Source organism: Vigna radiata, unplaced genomic scaffold (assembly GCF_000741045.1).
Source record: "Vigna radiata var. radiata cultivar VC1973A unplaced genomic scaffold, Vradiata_ver6 scaffold_372, whole genome shotgun sequence".
NCBI classification, from domain to species: Eukaryota; Viridiplantae; Streptophyta; class Magnoliopsida; order Fabales; family Fabaceae; genus Vigna; species Vigna radiata.
Window position 1 is genome coordinate 189,982 of NW_014542542.1, and position 24,022 is coordinate 214,003.

At 34.2% G+C, this 24,022-nt stretch overlaps 1 protein-coding gene and 1 long non-coding RNA gene across 4 annotated transcripts; both read right to left on the reverse strand.

Annotated features, from left to right (window-relative positions):
* Window positions 1-635: 635 nt before the first annotated feature.
* On the reverse strand, window positions 636-2,093 carry LOC106780169. Its single transcript, XR_001377237.2, has 2 exons — window positions 1,391-2,093; window positions 636-809 (listed from the first exon to the last, which is right to left on the reverse strand). It is a non-coding gene; the product is annotated as an uncharacterized LOC106780169 (long non-coding RNA).
* A 4,853-nt stretch (window positions 2,094-6,946) lies between these two features.
* On the reverse strand, window positions 6,947-12,182 carry LOC106780173. 3 transcript variants are annotated; one of them, XM_022776887.1, is made up of 9 exons: window positions 12,010-12,182; window positions 11,153-11,226; window positions 10,973-11,066; window positions 10,805-10,872; window positions 9,518-10,090; window positions 7,979-8,548; window positions 7,681-7,893; window positions 7,454-7,600; window positions 6,947-7,214 (listed from the first exon to the last, which is right to left on the reverse strand). In XM_022776887.1, the coding sequence occupies exons 1-9, from the start codon at window positions 12,041-12,043 to the stop codon at window positions 7,185-7,187; spliced, it is 1,803 nt and encodes a 600-aa protein (XP_022632608.1). In that variant the 5' UTR covers window positions 12,044-12,182; the 3' UTR covers window positions 6,947-7,184. The 3 variants fall into 3 exon arrangements, with proteins under 3 accessions (XP_022632608.1, XP_014523911.1, XP_014523912.1); XM_014668425.2 differs by having other exon boundaries at window positions 6,947-7,263; window positions 12,010-12,181; XM_014668426.2 differs by lacking the exon at window positions 12,010-12,182 and having other exon boundaries at window positions 6,947-7,263; window positions 10,968-11,066; window positions 11,153-11,168.
* Between the last annotated feature and the right edge of the window lie 11,840 nt (window positions 12,183-24,022).

The window sequence follows — 24,022 nt, forward strand, 5'->3', positions numbered from 1 at the left end:
TAGTAATTTTATACTATTAAAAATAAAATGTTACATTCATTGTGACTGCAATATTTTTTTAAAATTCTATCGCACGTTATTCCTACAAATGAAATGCCCTATAAGATGTTCTAGGAACTAAACCCACAAACAGTACTAGGTAAGTGAAAGATTCATTTTCTGGGCTGCAAGAAAATTAACCGAGTTAATCCACCCACAAAATGAAGTGGCCCGTTCGAATAAGTACTTTATACCAAACACGATATAAATTCACAACACATCTCAAAAGATGTTTCGAGGTAACATTCGTTTTTCGAACATTATATTAAATTAAATTAAATCAAATTGAAGGGATCTTCCTATCAAAAACAAAATCTTAATTTTATTTCTTAAAGAAAGAGTTATAATGACTTTACTAATATTTATTTTAACTTTGAAAAAAGTTTCCATGTAAGAGAAGAAAATAATAAATGTTTGTTTTTGAAAACGAGTTCATAAAAGATAACAGATAATTCCAAAGTGTTAGGATTGGAGAATGGATAAACGAGTTAACAAGAGATAATTGACACAAATTGGGATTGAAAAATAAATAGGACAAGAAATAAGAAAAATAATAAAAAATAAGAAAACAATAAAATAAGATGTGAATGGAAAAAAAAATGTGGAATCTATGATGAGAAATGAAAATAATAAAAATAAATTGTTCATTTCCTTCAAAAGATCCCGTGGGTCGAACCCTTTCTCTTAGCCTCCGTGCGAACCGAAAGACCTAACATTTCACGATCGTTCAGCTTTCTGGTGGAGGCTTTATGTACAAAGCTTACATCTATCTACGAATTATTATTATCATATAATCAATACAGAAGTTGTAAAAATCGCCTTGAACAGTGCAAAATTGGTGAATGAAATAATCAACAATTACCATATATTAAAAATCACTCTGTAGCAAATTAACCATTTAAGAATATGTGAATATCGAAATATAACTGGGTAGGAAATGTGAAATCAAGTTTCGCACCCTCAAACCTATTCAAATAATCGAAAGGTTTCAACATTTCATATATTTGATGTGCGCCTCTGTCTGAGCCAAACGACGGTTGTTCGCCGTTCCGTTATTCTGGAGGCAGATTTAAAATAATTGATTGATTGAAAGAATGTGAATGGCTGCTTGAGGAACAATCGATAAGAAACGCAGAGTCCCTTCAAAAGGCCTTTCTCCGAATGGATCCAAAGACGAATTTGGATCCGATTAATGTGCACCTCCTAACTAAGCCGCTAAAGAATTTAAATTTTCTCATAGGGCTACTCAAAAGAGGGGCGTTTAGGAATTGATTTTGCAAACAGAGAATGCAAATTTTGGTCTAGAATTTAGGGTTTCTTCGTTTAAAATTGAAGGAATTCAGATACTTACAAAGATACTTGAACTGTCACTCTTCGGATCATCCATCGGTCCCACTCCTCACATCACTGCCATATTGGCCTTTTCCAAGGCGGTTGCACATCCACCGCCTCACACACTGTGCACTGGTCGAATTGTTCACAAATAGATGGCACGAGATTGAACCAGATGCGATCAAATAATGAATTTAACAAAGCATACAGGAAAAAACAAACTGAATAGTAGAGGAAAGTTATCACTCAGTGGTGGCCGTAAGGTTTATGGTTCGATTCAGCCAGCGTTCTTCCTCAAATTGAAATTTTGGAAGAGGGAGCTTCGCTATCCTCATCGTGAAAACTTTTCCCCCAACATACGTCAATAATAACAGAAATAATAATAATAATTTGAAATTAAAGCATGATTGAAAAGAGAAAACATCATTTGATTTCTTAAAGAACAAAAGAGATCACTCAGTTCAGCGGGATAGTCGACACGCAAAGCAATCTCCAAAAGAGAAAGCCGTGCATTCCGGTCTGTTGAGCTTGAATTTTACGTGGTCATCACCGTGAACTCTCTTATGAAAGCGTTAAAACAAAACAAAACTCAAACACTGAAAATGAAACAAATTACAGTGCAAAGCAGAAAGATGGAAACGATACAAGAGCCCCCAACAACGGCGCCAAGGGTTTGTCGCAAGACCCTGAATTTATAGCAATTGTTAGGGTTTCTCAGGCATTACGCCGCATTTTTAACAAACAAAAAGAAGCCTTCGGAAATTAAAAATATAACTTTAATAACGTGAATAAAAAATAACTGAGAAATAATGACTAAAATTATAAACAAATTGTATGAATTATTTCTTAACTAGATTTATTTAATAATATATTAAACATTATTTTTATTTTCTAAATACTAATATTAATTATAATTCGGTTTATCTTTGTTATTTTCAAGTAAGATTAGATTAAATCTATATTATTATAAAGATATTTATTAAATATCGAATGGCATATGAATCAAAAGAAAAATTAAAAATAAATTAAAAATAGGTTTAAACCTCTTTTTGTTCCCTAAGTTATGAGTGAATGTTCAGTTTAGTCTCCGCTTTTAAAAATATAAACCTTTGATTCTTAAGTTATAAAAAATGTATCAAATGAGTCATTCTTTGATGTTCATGGTCAAAGTACAAAGAACAATCTAAAGTGCTGTTATTATCAAGAAACAAATCAGAGCAATCTAAAGATGTAGCAGTTGTTAAGAAACAACCAAAAACAGTATTTCAAGTTAAAAAAGGACTCATTTGATACATTTTTTTATAACTTAGGGACCAAATATTTACATTTTTAAAAACGGAGACTAAACTGAATATCCGCTTATAACTTAGGGACCAAAAAGAAGTTTAAACCTTAAAAATAAATTGAATGGCACATGAATCATAACAAAAATAAAAAAACAAATTAAAAATAAATGAATTACTTAATGATGAAAAGATTAATTTTTTTATTTTATTTTAGTTTTGTTTCTTATTTTTTAGGTTTTATTATATTTCATTTTAAGGCTTAGTATTGATTAGATTGGATTAAGACCTAACCTAACTAATATAGAACAATCCAAACTTAATATTGTTAAATTCATATTCTATCATTTGATTTTTTTTTTAATTAATATGGTTCAGATTATTTACTTTTTAAGTTAAATAGATCGGTTCTTCATATTCACATTGGGTCATGTAGAGAGGGTTTGTGAAAAGGAGGTCACTAGAGCAAGACAAAAACAAAGAGGTATTTGTTGGTATAAGTGAAGGGCAAAAACATGTGATAGGCTAGGGTTCTATCGTCGCTTTGAGGCTCATCGAAAAAGGTGGATTAGTGTTTCTACTAAGCATGGGTATGTGCGCTACGCATTCGATTGTATTAGTTGTTTACTTTGAAATTATGTTATGCTCATGAACAATAATGACTATATTTTTAAAAGTTAGTTAAGCATTGAATGAAAGTCAATTGTATTGAATGAGAACATATTTTGTTTGACTGAATGTTACTGGTTTGACTAATCTGTTATAATTGTCTTAACCTAGTCGATTGGATTAGTAGCATATTCGACTAAGGGAGCGTCTGATTAAAAGAATTCTATAAATAGATGTAACTTGAAATTATTCAAGAACTTTTGGACAATTTCGATCTAACACTTTCAAATTTTGTTTCAGATTATTTTCTTTGAGATTATACAGCTCCAAGAACTCTTCAAGAAAACAGTGGTGATCTTGCTTGAAGAAGATTCAGAAGGAGATTGATTGTGCACTCACTGCTTGATCACATATCTACACAATTGAGGTGTCTTCTGGCTGATCAAGTTTCTTGTTGACATCCGTGGTGATTGTTGTGGTTACCTGTTGTAATTACAGGGGATAGACTCGTGGAGTCTAGTTCACTTTGAGGATTGTTCAAAGTGGTTTTGCATATTGCAGGAGAGGGGACATCTTACTGCAAGTCTTGCTGTGTTATTTGCCTATATTTTGGTTAGAGGGTTAGAGAGGTGTTTTATATTTTTGACGTGGAGGTCTTCTATAAAAGCCTTGTTGTAAAAACCTTGACCATTATAGTGCATTTGCTTCCTGGTACGAGAAGGACGCTGGATGTACGCATTGAGGCTGAACCAGTATAAAAATTAGTGTTTGAATTCTCTATCCATGCTCTTTTACATACAGTTGACTTTACTATTTGTATAGTCAACTTTGATTTTCCGCTGCACACGAATTTTCATTACTTGCTTTTCAAGAAAGTTTGTAAAGTTTTCTACTTTGTATAATGCTTTCGGGTACAAGAAGGACACTGGATGTAGGCAGTTTGGCCGAACCAGTATAAAAACTGCGTTTAAATCTTTTATCCTTGAACTCTTTACTTTTCAAGTCAACTTTATATTTTGCACAACAACTATTTTCCGTTGCATTTGATTTATCTTTTTCCTTGAGATTCAAGAAACTTTTGAAAGTTTTATACTTTACGAAAAAGATTTTGAAATGACTCTGATTTTTTGTATTTCACCAATTCACCCCCCCTTCCTCTTGGTGTTGAAACATAGTCATTTTATTTTCAACACACACACACAGACACAGACACACAAACACAGAAACACATAGACACACACACACAGAGACACACATACAGACACACACACAGACAGACACACACACAGACAGACACAGAGACACACACACACACAAACACACACATAAACACACACACACACAGACACACACACACATACACACACACACAGACACAGACGCACACACACAGGCACACACGCACACACACGCAGACACAGACACAGACACACACACACAAACACGCACACACACACATAGACGCACACACACAGACACACACACACAAACACACACACACAGACACAGACACACATAGAGACACACACGCAAACACACACAGACACACAGACACACACACATGCAAACACAGACACACAGACACAGACACACAGACACACACACAGATACAGACACACAGACACACACACACACACACACACACACACACACACACATATATATATATATATATATATATATATATATATATATATATATATATATATATATATATATATTTTCATAAAACATTANATATATATATATATATATATATATATATATATATATATATATATATTTTCATAAAACATTATAGATGTTTATTTTATTAAACACATACTTTGTTCAACATTATTCTTAGTAAGTAGAATTTTTATACGTTTCATTCAATGAATAATATTTCGCTAAGTATTGTATGTTTTTAAAGCACGAATTGTTACATTATTTACCGATTTTGTCTTAACATTACTTTGTTTAATTATATTGGTAAATATCAAAAGATATTATTTACTAAGTTTTTTTGAATCTAGAAAAAATCTTCTTAAATATTTTTGAATCTCCATAACAATTAAATATATTTTGATGATATTGGATTATATAGAAGAAGATAACTGAAGGGGATTATATCATTAGAAAGAATATTATAATAACAAAAAAGTCTAAAACAAAGTTCAATTCAATTTCTATATAAAGAGACATTAGGGAAATACATTAAGGGAGTTGAGAAACTCTTTGGGGTGCCTAATTTCATCATCTCTCTTCTCTCATGTTTTCCACCATCTCTTCTTTTATTTTTATGTTATTTTTAGATCTCATGGAGTGTTAAGTCTCTAAGGTTGATATGTTGTAATTTCTTAATTAGATTCTAAGATTAGATGAATAAATTTGTTTATTTTTTTATTCTTGTGATTTTTTTTTATTTATGTCTTTTGGTTCATAGTGATTTTTACATTGTAGAAAGCTAGCATGGTGTTAAATCTACATAATATATCAATTATGAGTCCAAAAGTTTTTAATTTTAATTGAGAATTCAATTTGATTAAAGTTAAAAATTTTCATGTGATTGAATAGATTTTTGCTATAATTGATAATGTACTTTTAAAGATAAAAACTTTAAAAGAATTACTTTGATTGATTAACTTTTTACTTGATATAAGAGTTAAAAGAATAGATAGGATTACATAGAATATATTTAATTGAGAATATAAAATAATAATTAATTGAACAATAATTTTTAAATAAGAATAATGAATTTTATTTTGAGAATAATGAATTTTATTTTGAAAAGACATTGAAATGAACCTATATTCTTTATTATTGTTTTTTATCTTTTTAAATTTTTTTATAAATTTATCTCTTTTTATTTTTTATTATTATATTTGACTAGTTGTTATAAAAATTAATGTTAGAAATCAATTCCATATTTATTGAAAGACGGTTTAGAATTGAATTAATTTTATCTTATTTATTTTGTTGATTACTATAATTTAATTTTGTCTCATTTATTTTGTTGATTACTATAATTTAAACGGTTTTGAATTAATTTTATCTTATTTATTTTATTGGTTATTATAATTTGGATTACAAATGCTTAAATTCAATTTTATCCAAACTTTTCGCTTATCAAACAGTTGTGAAAACATAATTTAATAAAAACATTTGTAGAACGAAAAATTGAGTCTATTATATAAACTTTTGTTAAAGTAATTATCAAGTAACCTGTTTAGTTGAAAAGTGTAACAGAAATTTCAAAGAATTACCATTTGTAGCAAGTACGAAATACTACAATTAGTAAAAAATTATTTTTTTGTATATTTAACAAACTTTTAAACTTATCGGTGTAAAAAAACTGTATTTCTTATAAAAGAACATAAATCTCTTTTCTTTAAGACCGAAGAAAAACCAACTCTCGATCCACCGAAAAACACAGACGTTTGAACGTTTTTGGCTATAGTGGATATACTTTAACTAAAGTACGAATTTTGATAATGTACTTGTTAAGAAATATCTAAAGTGCCGGGAAAGAGAGGAAATGTAAAGGCATACATATAATATTCGTTCTATAAAGAAATGAATTATTATATAATTTAAAAGTGATAAATTTTAATTTGATGAATTTTTTAAAAACTATATTATATCGAAATTAATTAACCTCATTATTTTCAAAGTCACTTATAATTTTTCTTCAAAAAGAGGCATGCAAGAAGACATTCACTAAAATACCAAGGTCAAACAAAATAAGCAGGTATAACTAGCAAAACGAAAAGACAAAAACTTGCTCCATAATATATAAAAAAGAGTGCAGGAAAAAGGATTTGAAAGATGGGTGGGGGAACTCGAAACTACATTTTTAACCACTCTACAATCGACCACTGTCACGGGTTTAACACTTGTTTGAACAGTCTTCAATTGTTTGAGTTATTGATCCATTCTCTTCTACCAGATTCTCCTTTTGTCCTGCTTCACCTGTAGTAGCTGATTCATTAGTCAAGGCTTCATCGTGAGACTTGCTAACCTACAATAGCACGAAGGATTTGAAATCAGAGCAGAAGACGCAACTTAAAAAGGCATGAACCTGAATGTAGCTTAGGATCCAACATTTATAAAGTGCATAATAAAAATAAAAAAATCACGTGGGAAAAAATTTGCAGGAACATTTTAAATGCCAAAACTTGTTCTTAATGTGATTTGAAGGTTCGCTTCACCTGTTTTGGAACCTGTTGTTCCTTAGATTTTCTTTCCTGAATCATTTTTTCACGAGTCTCATAAAAGCCAAAATCATCCAGAATGCACGTCTTGCTCGACTGCTCCTTGAAGATTTTGAGAACTTGAATACCCTTCTGAAACTTAACCTGCATAAGGATATAGATGAGTACAGCGAGTTGAAAGGGGAAAAGATTCAAGGGAATGAAATAAGCTACTGAGTGAATACCTCCTGAGTGTCTCTACTATTGGTAACAGGTTTGTTTTCATTATTTTCGAGAGTAATGTGCCTCAATACACTGTTCGGGATATCCTTTATGATATGCCACTTCACAGAAAAGCAACCAGTCCACCTATCCTGCTGCCAATACTCCACCGTTCTACCAAAATCAACTGGGCTCACCATCTCTGCTAAACCAACAAATTGTCCACTAGTGTTGACCTGCCCACCAAGAAACAACACGAGGGTTAGTAAAATCCATAAAGCATAGAATTAAACTATTTGCCATATAAAGTCAGCAACTCACCGAAAATAGCAAAAATACAGGACAGTCACCAGGCTTCTCTTTGGCTTCATGATATGCTGCATCCAGCTTTTTATTGCCGTTAAGGGTGCTTGACCAAACATTATATTTTATGCTTTTATGAATATCATCCTCACTATAAGATTTGATGACAAAGAATTTTGCATCAGAATAGTTCTCAGAAAAATCTTCCCCGTCGAACTGTTTCTTGTTAGGAATGAGAAGCAATTCTTTATTATCACTTTTAATTCGAAGATTCTGTCCCTCTTTTAATGGTGTGACAGGTCCAGGACCTTTCATACTTTTATCATCCGAACCATTGCCAGATCTTGGTCCCTTATTCAGCTCACCAAAACCATCCATATTTCTTTTAAAATGATCATTCACACGGCCATTTGCAACTTTAAACTTGTTATCAACGGACCCCATTCTAAATCCATAGGGAGCAGGTCCAATATGAGAATTAGGTCTATATGCGTTTCCATATTGGTTGTACATTGTGTTGCTTGGGTATATCCCATTAATGAATCCATAGAAAGGTTCTAGTCCAGATGAATGTAAGGAACCATAGTTCTGCACCGAAGAATCAGTTTAAGAGTGAGTTTTGAGTTCATTTTACTATTAGAAATAATAGTATTGTGCTCAAACCAAAATCAAGCTATCAACCATAGGACAAGTTGTATACAAAGAATCAAGACAATGTGGCTGGATAGTTAAGCAGAAATGATCAGAACATGCATATAACCACAACCATTGTTATACCCATAGTATTGTGCTCAAACCAAAATCAAGCTATCAACCATAGGACAAGTTGTATACAAAGAATCAAGACAATGTGGCTGGATAGTTAAGCAGAAATGATCAGAACATGCATATAACCACAACCATTGTTATACCCATAGTCATGTATGACAGAAATATGATAAATACCGGTTCTAATAATTCAGAATGACAGACAACAAAGGACCCCATTGTCACAGACCAGTGGTGAACCTCCAAACCCAAATAATCAATCATATGATAGATACTGGTTTTGATATTCTATAATAAACCCAAACAAACCCAAATAATATGATAGATAATGGTTTTGATATTCTATAAAAGAATGACAAAATAGACAGGAATTCGTTCATAAAATCACCCATGGCCACAGACCAGTGAGTGAGTGATGAATCCAGAACAGGAATAGGGAGAGATGGAATGAATACTAGTTGCTCTTCTAAGGATTTCAAGAGACTGACATTTTCACCCCAAACCGATCTCTGACTGAACTGATCAGTCTTTATCTTCTTCCCTGTCACCTATGCAAATTCTGTATTCTAACTAACAATAACTCCCTGAACTAACAGACCAGAACTTGGGCTTGCCTGCCATAATATAAATAGAAAGTTGGTTGAGGAAAACATATTCTCTTTGAAAACTTTTTACGGAAGTATAGAAAACAAATGCAAGCTAAAGTTGTAAAGGGGAAAACAAATGCATTCAAATACTTAAATCCTGTCTGAAGCACAGAAACAGGATAAGTTGACAGATAAACCATACCATGGACTGTGGAAGTGGCTGAGGAATAGCTGTATTCCTTTGAGAGGATGTCTTCTTGACAGGCACAGCTGGAGAAGATAATCCAATTTTTGCCCCATCATAGGACTTTTTATCAGAAAATATTAAGGCTTCTGAAGGTAATGCGGGTTGAGTCCCATGAGGAACTACTCTTGGATCTTGATGACCTGGCAAAGGAGAATATACAGGAAAACCAGCCCTTTGATAAGTAGAATCATTTGAATTCAACAATGAGGGTTTGGAACTTGACAAAAAATCCTTCAACCCATTGTTATTTGTAGAATCTTCGTTGACTACACCAACACTGCTTCCATTATTAATAACACCAGATGAAGGGGTATGTTCATCACTGATTGCAGTTGATACTTTCCCTGGTTGAGCATTGATTTTGTTAGCAGCAAAAGACCCATCAGCAGAAGTTGGAGACTGGTAGTAGGAAGGGTAATGGTACTGTTGCAGCCCATAGAACTTATCATCATGTTGCATGGGTGCTCCATATGGTGTATAACCATAACCTTGATGATACAAATAAGAAGAGCCATCCCCCCAAACACCCTGTTAATTAATTCATTACACACAAAAAAGCACACTATTAAACTGTCTCACGTATAACAATTGAGTAAATCTATATTTTTTTTGTTTAAAATATTAAGAAAATCATATACTTACAAAAATAAGTGGAAGAAGAAAGATAGGAAACCACACATCAAAGAAAATTAGCAAAAGACGGAAATGATTATGGCTAATTATGCTTACCTCCCTAGAGGATAAGAATTATGACACTTGCACCCTCCTTGTTAGGGAAAGTTCAACCACACTACTTACATTATGCCCTTAAAAATAATAAGGTAAAGGAAATTGATGTAATATCCTTAAAAGGATTGTGTCAATATTGAAGTACCAACCTCGGGGAGGTACTTATAGTTACCCCAAATGACTTTAAGCTCATCGAAGTGATCAAAACAAAAGCTAAATTACCTAACTATTTTAGGATTGGATATTGACTAGAAAATTACAAATAACGTACTGTTATTTTCTATTTAAAATTTGAAACACAAATTTTTACGCAAAATAATTTAATATCATCTTGATGATATCATGCATGATTTTAGAAAGTAGAAAGCATCCAATTTTGAAAGTTTGGTGTTGAAGTTAACTATACCGTATAGCAGAAATTAGCCAGCACAAAATGGAACTTAGTCAGAATTCTCTGTTAAAATTATGCAGCTTCGCAAAAGTATAGTAGTAAACATTATAGGTGGTACTTACTTGCGTCATCCCTCCGTTAAGGTTCATATATCTGGAGTAAGAGTTCCAATCACCTTGCCCATCATAACCTGCAGAGAATCTTATAGTCACCATCAATTTTCTAGAAGGACAAGTTATTCGATCAACAATTTCCACGTCATTCTCTGAAGTTATAACAGCTTACCTTACCTCCATAATAGTAAGCAGTCGATGGATGTCCATTTGGAATGAAGCTTGCATTCAGGTTAAATGGCTTGGGCACCTTAGCTAGGGCGTGCCCACTCTGTATAGAAGCAGACAATAAGAATCTGTTATCACACCACAAATCCAATGTTTCTAATGTATCTATTCTATAGTAAAAATACACACCTTTGCAGGCTCCGGAACTACAGTGGTCTTGGGCTCAGAGTCCAAGGATAAATTCTGCAGTAAATCTGCAGCTTCTGCATTAAAATGGTAAAGAAAACTCATCATGATTAAAAAGAAAATTTTCTCCAACAAACAAAAATAAACTTAGAATAAAAAACAAAAAGGGATAAATTTAATCAGCTCAACACCGGTATCTATAAATTGTCTTATGGAAAGGTTATCTAGATGTCAAATGAACCTCTTTATTTATTTGTTTAAATTACAACAGCATGTACATGTTTTCATAAAATGAAAAATATAAAAAGCCTTTCAAACCATTACTAGCTTCTATGAGATCCATTTGTCATCGAAACAACCTTTACACAAACACAAAAAAAGCATTTCCAGTAACCAAATTTAAAAGGATAAAATATTTCTTTTTCTTAAAAACAAAACGATGAAAATTTGAGCAGTACAACAAACACTCTATCACACAAGTAAAAGCACTCTTAAACCCTTCAAATAATTTCACATAAATGATATTTCTATTAATCTGAACATTAAATTCAAACTATTCACCACTACCCTAGGGTATTACAGTCAAATTTCACAAATATTGGACAACAACAACAAAATAATGTGTACTTTCGTAATTCCAGACATGCAAAACCTACTTTTGAGCCAATCCACCACACACCAGAGAGAAAGATAGGAATAATTCTACATCACAAACGCACTCTAGTCCCAAACACAAACACAGACACCGCACACTTCAAAAGCAACAAACAATAACGAGAGACAGGAGGCATGCACAAAAACAACGCAATTGAATCAGAAAGAGTTTTGCAAGAACAGAAAGAGAGAGTGAAAGAGTATACTTTTGGTGTCAGAGGAAGGAGTGAGGGTTTCCATGATCCAATTGAAGGTGAAGACTATTAAGAGAAAGAAGAAGATATGAATATATAAGTATAACGAAAAGAGAAGCTTGGAGAAGGGGTCGCCGCAGGCACCGTTTTTGGTTTGGGGTTTTAGTTTCACAGTAAGCAAAGGAGCTAACTAGGGTATTTATAAACCTGCTAGTTTTAGTTTTTGGTTGCGTGACTTTTCAAAATTCTAATTCCACCACCCCCTTTCAATAATTCCAGAAACCTCTCACATACCAATTTATTTATGGTTAAAACTTTTCTTTTAATATTGAAATATTCATTCATTTTGTTTTTAGTTTTTTTAAACCATATTTATACATTTTGTTGAGATATTTTTATATTTTTCTTTCTTGTCTGGATTTTTCTTATTATGTTTTTCATCATGATATGTTTTCTTAATATAAGTAAGATACAGATATAGATCCAATATAAAATAAAATTAACAGAACCAAAAATAAAGAAAATAATTATTAGATCAGATGTAAAATTTTCAGAAACAACTACCTACATTTAATATTTCAAAATAAGTCTTATTTTTTTTTCACAAATATATGTTTAAAATGTACAATATTTGATTTTACTTTTTAAGTTTTTAAAATTTTTAATTTTAACATGCATTTCGTTTTATTTTCAGAATGATTTCTAAATGGACATATGAAAGGAAGAAAATTTATCATGATAATAATGGCTCTATAATAGATGAAGAATGTTGTATTTCAAATTAAAGAAATTAAGAACAGACAAATTTCTTCGAAGGGATGTGACTCAAGTTGACCGTGTTTTTCTTAGAAAACTAAAAACGCATTTTTATCTGTGTAAAGTATTATTTTAAAACGATAAAGTTTTCAATTAATATTCATCAACAAAAGCATTTTAACTGATAACAAGATTTTAAATATTCATCTTATTCTCTTGTCAGTTTATTTGACTCGTTTATAACCTCATTTAATTAATTAAAAATATTAAGTGCGGTACTTAAAGTAATTTAATTTAAGAGTTGTTAATTTATTAAGTTATTTCAAGTAATTTAAATTCAGAGTTGTTAACTTATTAAGTTATTTCAAGTAATGTGTAACTTACATAATCTTTTTATAAATATTTATCATGTTTTAATATATTTTTTATTATTTTAATTTTTTTTATATTTTTAAAATTTGAGAATAAAATGTATAAAAATTTTAATATTGAGAAATTTCAATTTTACATTTAAGGATTAAAAATATATCTAATTTTTTAATTTTTATTTATCCATCTTAGTTTTACAACGGCTATAATGTGTTTAGTTATGTTTAAAAGTTTGTAGGTAGTTCAAGTTAAAACATTTCTCAAAATTCAAACAAGTAATGTTTGGTTAAACAATATCATACACATAATGAGAATTGGAAAACAAAACACATTATGTAAGACGAGTTAAAATTGAGAAAAAGAATAAATAAAAATAAATTTGATTAATGTTTTATTCGATTTTATACTTTTTAATTAGTTAATTCCACCAAACGTTTTTTAATATAATGTATCAAAATTTATAAATTAAAAATTTGTCGAGTTAACTTATCAACTATTACCCGTTAGTACTTAATTTTACAAAACACATTTTTAATGTAGTTTAAGAGTGAAAGTAATTTAAAGGCTTAATAGCACTAATGGTCCCTATTTTCGTCACGTGTGTTCGTTTTGGTTCCTATATTGTTTTTGTTCAATGTTGTCCTAAAGATCGTAATTTGTGTTCAATTTAGTCCTTTTTACTAACGTCGTCTAAATCGATAACGACCAGATCTCCACATGTGCAATTAGAGAGTGAATTGTCATTTATGTTCTGATATGGACTAGATCAGTCATCATCATAGGGACCACATTCGGAAATAATTAACAGAAATGAGGACTAGATTGAACAACCTTCATTCATTACAAAACATAGAGCCACATCACCATCGTCTTCAACCTTCGGCCCAACCAGAAATGAAACCCTACTTTCTTTCTAAAAATCTAACCCTAGCGCCGCCACACCTAAACCATGAGGCCACCACCGCAATCACCACAAACCTGCAAACGAAAATTCTAAAAATCATAGAGTGACCAAAAAATCATAGACAAACTCAACCAAGACAGTGAGAACTATAGTCCTAGAGACTCCAAAAAATTTCATATAGAGTGACCAAAATCACATTCGCACACCCTTTTTATCAAAACCCTGTCAATGGTTTCAATCACAACATCAACAACTCTAACTTTACAATTGAAGAGAACCAACAAGGAAAAAGAGGAAACTTGGTCATTATTCACAGACTTGGGTTAGTAAAAACTTTAACTTATTGGAAGAAATAAAGGAGAACCCATTTATTGCAACAACAACAAGAAGATTGGGAAGGAAACATGGCTCATCAACCACCAAGATTGAGAACAAGATTGGCTAACCACGAACCTCACTTTCGCTTTCACTGAAGTAAAGTAAAAAACCCTAACCCTAATTTCACTCTCCACCCTCGTCAAAAATTGCGTTCCATTAAATAAATCACATTTCTTTCAAAATCCACCTCAATGTGGCTGAAGGAATCCATGTGGGCAGTTAAATGCCACATTAACACTGTTCTGCATAGCTGGACTGTCTGCCATTAACGATTTAAACGACGTTTGCAAAAAGGACCAAATTGAACGAAATTCACATTCTTTAGGACAACATTGAAAAAAAAAAATATGAGGACCAAAACAAACGCACGTGACAAAAATAGGGACCATTAGTGCTATTAAGCCTAATTTAAATGAGATGAAGTATGAATATTTTAATTTAAGTAAAAAACTTATAAATTGAAACGGTTAGTTATTTAAGTTTCATTTTAGATAAAATGTATCTTTAAACACATTATTTTATATCTTGTGTTTAAATTTAAAAATTTGTTAAAAGAATTGTTGATAGGTGTCGCACCCCATGCAAAATTTAATGTGCATAAAGAATGCAGTATAGGCTAGGAAGTGACTCCTAGATCGTCTCTTAGGGGCACAAGGAGGTTTCATTGAAGAGCAAATGGTGTAAAACTCCTCAAAATGTCTGTGAGGGCATTCACCTGCAAAACCATGAAACTTAGGCAACAAATGTATCAGTCCAGAGGTGAGAACGCAATGAACATCATCCTCATGAAGTGAAACTGGCTCCGAAAGAGCACTCTCATGAGTGGGAGGATGAGTCATATTGTTCTCAGCACAGAAATCAACAGAGTATACATCACAATCATCAGAGTAACATCCAGAAGGAGAATCATAATCATAGGTACAGGCAGAATAAGCAGTATCCACAAAGACAAAATAGGTAGACATGGGAAAAAAAGGGGGAAAGAAGAATGGAATGAAAATATGCAACTATCTAAATGCAACACACATGACACGACACACAAAACGGAAAAACACACTCACAACACGAGACAAAACACAACAAACACTAACACAAAAAAAGATCTAAAACCGAACAGTTGGTCCCCGGCAACGACGCTAAAATTTTGATGGGTGTCGCACCCCATGCAAAATTTAATGTGCATAAAGAATGCAATATAGACTAGGAAGTGACTCCTAGGTCGTCTCTCAAGGACCAAGCTGTGGTTCGAGAATCAGGTCAAACACGAAGTGGGGAAGGGGGGGGGGGCGTTGCTGAAAAGTTTGTGAATGCAGATAAACAAAACCAAAACACGGATGCAAACAGAAATCAAAATAGAAATGTGAAACGAAATGTAAATAAGAATGCAAAGATGGAATCAAATACAGAATAAAAATGGTTGGTCATTAACTCAATTACTATGCTTCCAATCAGAGATTAACGACAAGTACACACTACTCTAATCCAAAGCCAACACGAATCACCCAACTAAGCGAAGGCTAATTCGGTCTTCAAAAATGCAAACTAAGCGAATGCAATGCTCAATTCCAATCAGTCATCCACCATTCAGTCTAATCAACTAAGCGAAGATTAAACACCGATTAGGCAACTAAGCGTATACCTAATTGTAGACAAACAACAAATTAAATATTGAGCCGAATCAGAGCAGCAGTATGATAATTAAAGTGCTAAAATCTCAAGGAAACAATGTAATATCGCTAACGACCAGCCCAACTAACTTAAATTAACATCACAATTAAATGAAATAAAACTTGTGTGACCCACTGTTGACAATTTGGCAAGTGTACCAAATCGTACAAGTAATATAAATGCTAAGACCAAGTATCGTTTTCCCAAGAGACTCGAAAGACTTTCTCGTTCACGTGAATTAAAATAATAAGACTTGAAAATAAAAATTAATAAACTGGATTTGAGAACAAAAATATTAACATGCAAAATAAAGTTGATTCAATTGACAAAAGAAAACAATGGATGAATGGATGTTGTTGGGGCTTTACAATTTCATCTAATCCGCCCTCTCTTATCTACTCCTCTTGAATATTAGTTTGATTAATTCAATTGTTATGCGACTTTCTTAGCCTACCCTTAACCCGATCCCTCGGCGAAAAGAGCCTAATATTAACTACTGGCTTCCTATCCCTAGCCTCCCCTAGTAATTAATACCGCATTATAAACAGAAGATAGCACAATTGGCCGTCCTACCCCTATCCCTAGGTGGTATTGCAAAACCAAGAAATTACTCACTAGTTCATGTCATTACTGTACGTCCCCATATCAATAAAGACAAACATCAGTTATCGAATGAGTTAAACGATAAAGGTCTTAAGCACAGATGATAACCCAACAATGATCAATCAAAACATATGAAGACCATATAAATAATCAAGAGTTTCAATAAAAGAGAGTATCAAAAGATTACATTGTTTCCCCAAACAACAATAGGGTTTAGTTCACCATAGACATGGTGAAACTAGATGGAAAATGGAAGAAGAATGGAAAAGCAAACCCTAGAAAAGATGAAAAGGAGCCTAAGCATCCAAGAGATCCTCTCTAGAGAGCAAATTTAGGTCTGGCCATTCTCCCCTGTCAAAAGAATAACTCTGAACTCGCAATAGGGGTATTTATAGGTGAGGAGCGCATCAGAAAACAGGCCTAGGCCCAGCGGACCACCACCCGGTGGTTTAAGTGTGCCGCCCGGCGGTTTGGCAAAAGCCTCAGAACCGCCCGACGGCAATCGTCACCGCCCGGCGGTTTCCCTTAGAGCCGCCCAACGCCAATCGCCATGCCTACTCCTCGCCCTGGGCCGCCCAGCGGTTTAAGTGTGCCGCTGGGTGGTGCGTCGACTCTTCAAATCTTTTTTTTTTTGCTCTTTTCTTGAGTCTACGACCTGTATCTTCAACTCCATTCTTCACTTTCTTCAAAATAGCTACAAAATAATGCAAAACAAGCATAATATCGCTAAAAACCGCTTTTGACTCTCTTTAGAGTCATTTATTGAGTTTTGCTTGATTCTAAGCTCTATCCGAGTAGTAAAGGGTGTAATTTGGTCCAAATTGACATATGAAAATAACTGTTTTTCAACCTTCATCAACACCCCAAACTTAGAATTTTGCTTGTCCTCAAGCAAAACAAAACAAAACAACACACAAAACAAAACTTGGCTTTATACTGTTTCATCCAATGCCTCAACAATCCCAAGGTACATGACAAAACTACTCAATTTAATATCCTCAGTGAAATCCAAAATAAGATGCATGCATGCTTTCAATCTAGAGATTGCACAACAGATGTTATACATTATGAATGACCAATCCACTAAGCAAAAATGTACTCATGAAAATCAACAGTTCATACCAAGCAAGTGTTTCACTCAATCACTCAAGTGTTTAAGGTGACACTCCACTCTCTGTTGTTCACAAGTTACATGAAACTAAATTGCCATTTATCTCAAACAATCAACATCTTTACATGCAAATGTCATCAAAAGGACTTTTCCAAGGCTTGTAATGAGGTTGGGCTAACAAGAAAGAATTGGTTTTTCTAGAATGAAAAATCCTTGAGTCAAGAGAGCTATCAAAATATTCAACGTTTAAGCACAACTCTCTTCCTCACCAACCTCTCTCATTCCCAACTTTTTCCCTTTTCTTTTTCTTTTGCATTGAGCTCTTCTTCATGCTTTTCTTCTTTTCTTTTCTTTTTCTCATGAATTTTTCTTTTCACAACATTTGAGCTCAATGTTTTTCACTTGCTTTTTCAATTTTCCCCCCTTACAACCCCAAACTTGAACCTTTTCATCCCATACGATTAAGCTCATCCCAACTCAAGGTAAAGAATTTCAAAACAAGGGTTCACATCCTGTTTAAGGCTAAGGTTCAAAAAGGGTATAATATTTCAAGCACTTTGGGTGAAAATTTGGCTAGAGAAGGGTTTTCAAAAATGGCCTTGATCATATGACATTCATATGCAATTCAATTGACCATCAAGATTAAGGCAATATCATCCATGTTTTCCCGTGAACAATGCATACATCAATAAAAACTCTAGAGCTCATAATCTCACACACATGCTTTCTCACACAAAATTCATTCATACACCACGCTTAGCATCATAACCACAATCATAATTCATCACACATCTATTTCACAGAATATCAACATGCATTGCAACTCAATTCTCATCCACATCAAATAATCATCAAATAGATCCATCATGCACATCAGTTAGTCAAACATTCTCAGACCGAGTGTTAAAGCGAAGAGTACACACCAAAATAAAAATTCAACCTATTCTAAGAATTTAAAATGCAAAAGTGTAAGAAGAAATCTAGGTTGCCTCCTTGTAGCGCTTGTTTAACGTCACGAGCCTGACCCAAACCTCATGGATCTACCAACATCATGACTAAGGCAAATTGCTCTACATCTCCTCCTACATAGTGTTTGAGTCTTTGGCCATTCACGATTCAGCTCCGTTGCTGATCATCCTTAGTTGAAGATTCTAATTGCACTGCTCCACTCTGGAATACACGTTTCACCACAAAAGGTCCCGACCATTTTGACTTCAGCTTCCCGGGGAATAACTTTAGCCGCGAGTTGAATAAGAGAACCAAATCTCCTGGATGGAAAGTTCTCTTCATCAACTTCTTGTCATGATAAAACTTCACCTTATCTTTGTAAGTCCTGGATGACTCGTATGCATGCAACCACATTTCTTCGAGTTCTAGCAGTTGGTTGCCTCGTTTCCATTGAGCCTTAGCAGGGTCAAAATTCAACAATTTCAAAGCCCACCAAGCTTTGTGTTCCATTTCAACTGGCAAATGACATGCTTTTCCATAGACTAACTGAAAAGGAGATAACCCCATAGAAGTTTTCATGGCCGTTCTATATGCCCAGAGAGCATCGTCTAACTTCTGCGACCAATCTTTTCTTGAAAAGGTGACAGTTTTTTCTAAAATTCTTTTGATTTCCCTGTGAGAAACTTTAGCTTGGCCATTTGTCTGTGGATGATAAGGATCAGCTACCTTATGTTTCACCCCATAATGCTTGAGTACCTTAGTTAGCTGAACATTGCAAAAGTGAGATTCCCCATCACTAATGAGGATCCTGGGAGTTCCAAAACGCGAAAAGATTTATCCTTTTAAGAATTTGATCACGGTGTTAGCATCATTCTTAGGACATGCTACAGCTTCAACCCACTTACTCACATAATCAACAACTACCAAAATATATTCATTATTGAATGACGGAGGAAATGGTCCCATAAAATCAATACCCCAGTAATCAAAGACTTCAACTTCCAAAATTCCCTATAGTGGCATCTCATGCCTCCTTGAGACGGTCCCTGTCCTCTGGCATTTGTCGCAGCTTCGAGCATGATTATGAGCATCTTTAAACAAAGTCAGCCAATAAAATCCTGCTTGTAAAATTTTTGCAGCAGTGCGTTCTCCATTATAATGACCCCCATAAGGAGAATTGTGACAATGCCACAAAATATCTTCTGCTTCTGCTTCAGTAACACATCTTCTCAACAAATTATCTGCTCCTATCTTGAACAAATACGGATCATCCCAAATGTATTGCTTGGCATCATGTAAAAATTTCTTTTTCTGTTGCCAATTAAATCCTTCTAGAATAACACCTGCGGCTTTGAAATTGGCTAAGTCAGCAAACCAGGGTCTTTGCTAAATATACAAAATAGTTTCATCTGAGAATGATTCCCAGATTTCTTTCTCCTTACTTGTCACTTCCTCATTGACTAACCGGGACAAATGATTAGCAATTACATTTTCACTCCCCTTTTTGTCACGAATTTCAACGTCAAATTCTTGTAACAAAAGTACCCATATAATCAATCTTGGCTTTGAATCAAGTTTCTTCAGTAAATACCTTATAGCTGCGTGATCTGTATAAATGATCACCTTAGATCCAACAAGATATGATCTAAATTTCTCCAATGAGTACATTATAGCCAAGAATTCCTTTTCTGTGGTGGCATAATTCAATTGAGCCTCATTCAGTACTTTGCTAGCATAATAAATAGCATGAAACACCTTTCCTCTTCTTTGTCCCAGCACAGCCCCTATAGCATAGTCGCTAGCATCGCACATAAGTTCAAACTCTTTATTCCAATCAGGCGCCACAATCACGGGGGCAGAAATCAGTCTCTGCTTTAGACTGTCAAAAGCTTGCAAACATTCCAAACTCATCACAAATGGTGACTCTTTAGCAAGAAAATTGCTCAAAGGCTTTGCAACCTTTGAGAAATCCTTGATAAATCGTCGATAAAATCCTGCATGACCAAGGAAACTTCGGACTCCCTTAACATTTGTCGGTGGGGGGAGTTTTTCAATTACCTTAACCTTTGCTTTATCAACTTCAATCCCCCTGGCTGAAATTTTGTGGCCTAGCACGATACCTTCTGTCACCATGAGATGACATTTTTCCCAGTTCAAGACAAGATTTGTTTAAACACATCGGTTGAGAACTGCATTCAAATTAGACAAGCATTTTTGGAAAGTATCTCCAAAAACTGAAAAATCATCCATAAAAACTTCAATGCTTTTTTCCATAAAATCAGCAAAGATTGCTTGCATACACCTCTGAAAAGTCGCAGGGGTGTTACATAATCCAAATGGCATTTTCCGGTAGGCAAAAACACCAAAGGGACAGGTAAATGCTGTTTTCTCTTGGTCTTCAGGGTCTAACACTATTTGGTTATATCCCGAATATCCATCAAGAAAGAAATAATAAGCTTGCCCTGCTAATCTTTCCAACATCTGATCCATGAAAGGTAAAGGAAAATGATCTTTTCGGGTGACTGTATTTAATCTTCTATAGTCAATGCACATCCGTCACCCCGTAACCGTCCTTGTTGGAATAAGCTCATTTTTTTCATTGTGAATGACAGTCATTCCTCCTTTCTTTGGAACTACTTGAACTGGGCTTACCCATTTGCTATCAGAGATTGGATAAATAATTCCTGCTTCTAACAGCTTCAATACCTCCTTTCTCACAACTTCTTTCATGACAGGATTAAGTCTCCTTTGCGGTTGAGCAACAGGCTTATAATCATCTTCCATTAGAATTCTATGCATACAATAAGTCGGACTTATACCCTTCAGATCAGTAATTGACCAACCGATGGCTCCTTTGTTTTCTTTAAGAATTCCCACCAATTTTCTTTCTTCCTCTTGAGATAATGAAGCACTAATAATGACAGGTTTTTTTCCATGATCTTCCAAGAACACATACTTCAGGTGTGAGGGCAATTCCTTCAGTTCAATCTTATTGTCCGAAGTTTTTTATGTACAATCCATCTGTTCGAAGAGTGCTTTTTCTGGTGAGAAATCTTTTGATACTTCCAGTTCCTGTATACATTTATGATGGGATATATCCTCTTCCTCATTCAGATCCTCACATTCATTCGTCAAAGTTCTTTCTAACATAGAGGCATTATGGACTCTATTCTCTTGTCTCATACAAATTTCCTCTACCAGGGCCATTTGAAAGCATGAGTTGTCGTCTTTGGGATGTGACATAGCTTGGAAAACATCAAAGTTCACCTCTTCGTCTTGCACTGGACCTTAAGCTTCCCTTTTTCCACATCAATGACAATTCTGGCGGTTTTCATGAAAGGTCGCCCCAGAATTAGAGGTGCATCTCCATTTTCTTCCATCTCCATAACAACAAAATCCACTGGAAACAAGAATTTATCAACCTTGACAATCACATCTTCAACAATTCCAAAAGGGTATTTGAGGGATCTGTTAGCTAATTGGAGAACCATTCTCGTTTGTTTGAGCTCTACCCCTTTTAACTTTTTAAACATAGTTAGAGGCATCAAATTTATACTGGCTCCAAGATCAATCAAAGCTTTCCCAACCTCTAGCTCTCCAATAGCACAAGGAATAGTGAAGCTTCCTGGATCAGGTGATTTAGGAGGTAATGACCGTTGAATGATAGCACTACAACTTCCTTCTACCTCAATTGTTTCTTTCTCAGCATATTTTCTCTTTTTCGTAATAATTTCTTTCAAAAACTTTGAATAAGATGGTATTTGCTGGATGGCTTCGGAGAAAGGAATGGTTATTTCTAATTTCTTGAAAATCTCCATGAAACAATCAAATTGTCTTTGTTTCTCTTTTCTGGAATATATTTTTGGGTAAGGTAGAGGTTTTTCATACTCCTTCTCTTTGAACTTCTCAGCTTCTTCTTTCTTTTTCTCGCTCTACAGATTTTTTTCTTCCTCTTCTTCCTTTTGATTCTTTTCCTCTTCTATACTTCCTTTATCCTCAATCTCTCTTTCTTTTACAATTCTTCCACATCTAGTAACAATTTCGCAAGCTTCTTCCCTTCTACCATTCTTCACGCAATCCATTGTACAAACACTTTTCTTCATAATTCTCTGGAATGTTTCTTCGGATTCAATACTTCTCTGAATAGGGTTGAAATGGAGCCTTTGTGGTGCCTGTGAAGTTCCTATACATGTCTATTATAATTCAGCAAGTCTTCTTGTCACTTCCTCCAACTGTTGTGTAATCACGTTATTTTGAATCATTGAAAGCTCCTGAATAGAATCAACCTGCGTGTCATGTGCTTCTTCGTTGTCAGCCCTAAGTTCTATCAAATTATAGGCTTCATCCTCAGTCTTCCTATTAATACTTCCTCCAGCTGAAGCGCCTAACACCATTTTCGAATGACGACACAGGCCTCCCAAGAAAGCAAGCAAATATGAAGTCTTATCAAACCCATGAACTGGGGTCTTTCTTAACAAGCCCTTAAACCTATTCCACGCCCTTCCAAAAGTTTCTTCTCTTCCCTATTTGAATGAAGAAATCTCTAGCCTCCCTTGACTGATCCTTGCAAGCGGGAAGTATTTAGAAATAAATTGATTTGCCACAACTTCCCAAGTCTTGAAGGTTCCTTCACGGAATGAATGTAACCAGTCCTTTGCGTTTCCTCCAAGAGCGAAAGGAAACAAATTGAGTTTAACGCTGTCATCCGACACTCCAATTATCTTCACTGTGTTGCAAATTTTACCAAAGATTGTGAAATGCTTATATGGATTTTCATTTGACAACCCATGGAATTGGTTGTTCTGAACTAACTGGATGAGCGCCGGACTCATCACCATGCTGATTGTATTGTCTGCTGGAACTGCAATGCTGTTAAAGTTCAAGGGGCCAACTGTATTAGCTGTGTCCCCCAAAGTGCGTCTAGGAGGAGGTTGGTTGGCCATCTCCTCAAGATCTGGTGCAAAAGTCTCAAGTGAAGAATGCGAAGTAGCTTCTGGAGAAAGAGATCTCTCACGTGAAGGACGTCTCTTTCTCCTCTCGTGTTGTAGACCTTCTAACAGAGGTTGTTGGTTTTTCGTGCTTCTAGTATGTATTGTTTCCTGCATACACAAGAAACACACCCTAAAAGCACTTTTACAGAAAAATAAAAAAAATGCAATTAAAGAAAAATAAAACAAAAATAATTACAACCAAGTCAAATTCAATTAATTCACACTACTAGAAAAATAAACCTCGAGTCCCCGACAATGGCGCCAAAAACTTGTTGACAAATTGGCAAGTGTACCAAA

Bases quoted from the DNA above. Each gene is read 5' to 3' on its own strand.
- LOC106780173 (XM_014668425.2), bottom strand. From the start codon at position 12,043: ATGGAAACCCTCACTCCTTCCTCTGACACCAAAA. The intron at 7,894-7,978 runs GTGAGTTGCTGA...CTTGGTGGGCAG, and splicing joins CTGTATTTTTGCTATTTTCG to GTCAACACTAGTGGACAATT. The intron at 7,264-7,453 runs GTGAAGCGAACC...GTGCTATTGTAG, and splicing joins AACAACAGGTTCCAAAACAG to GTTAGCAAGTCTCACGATGA.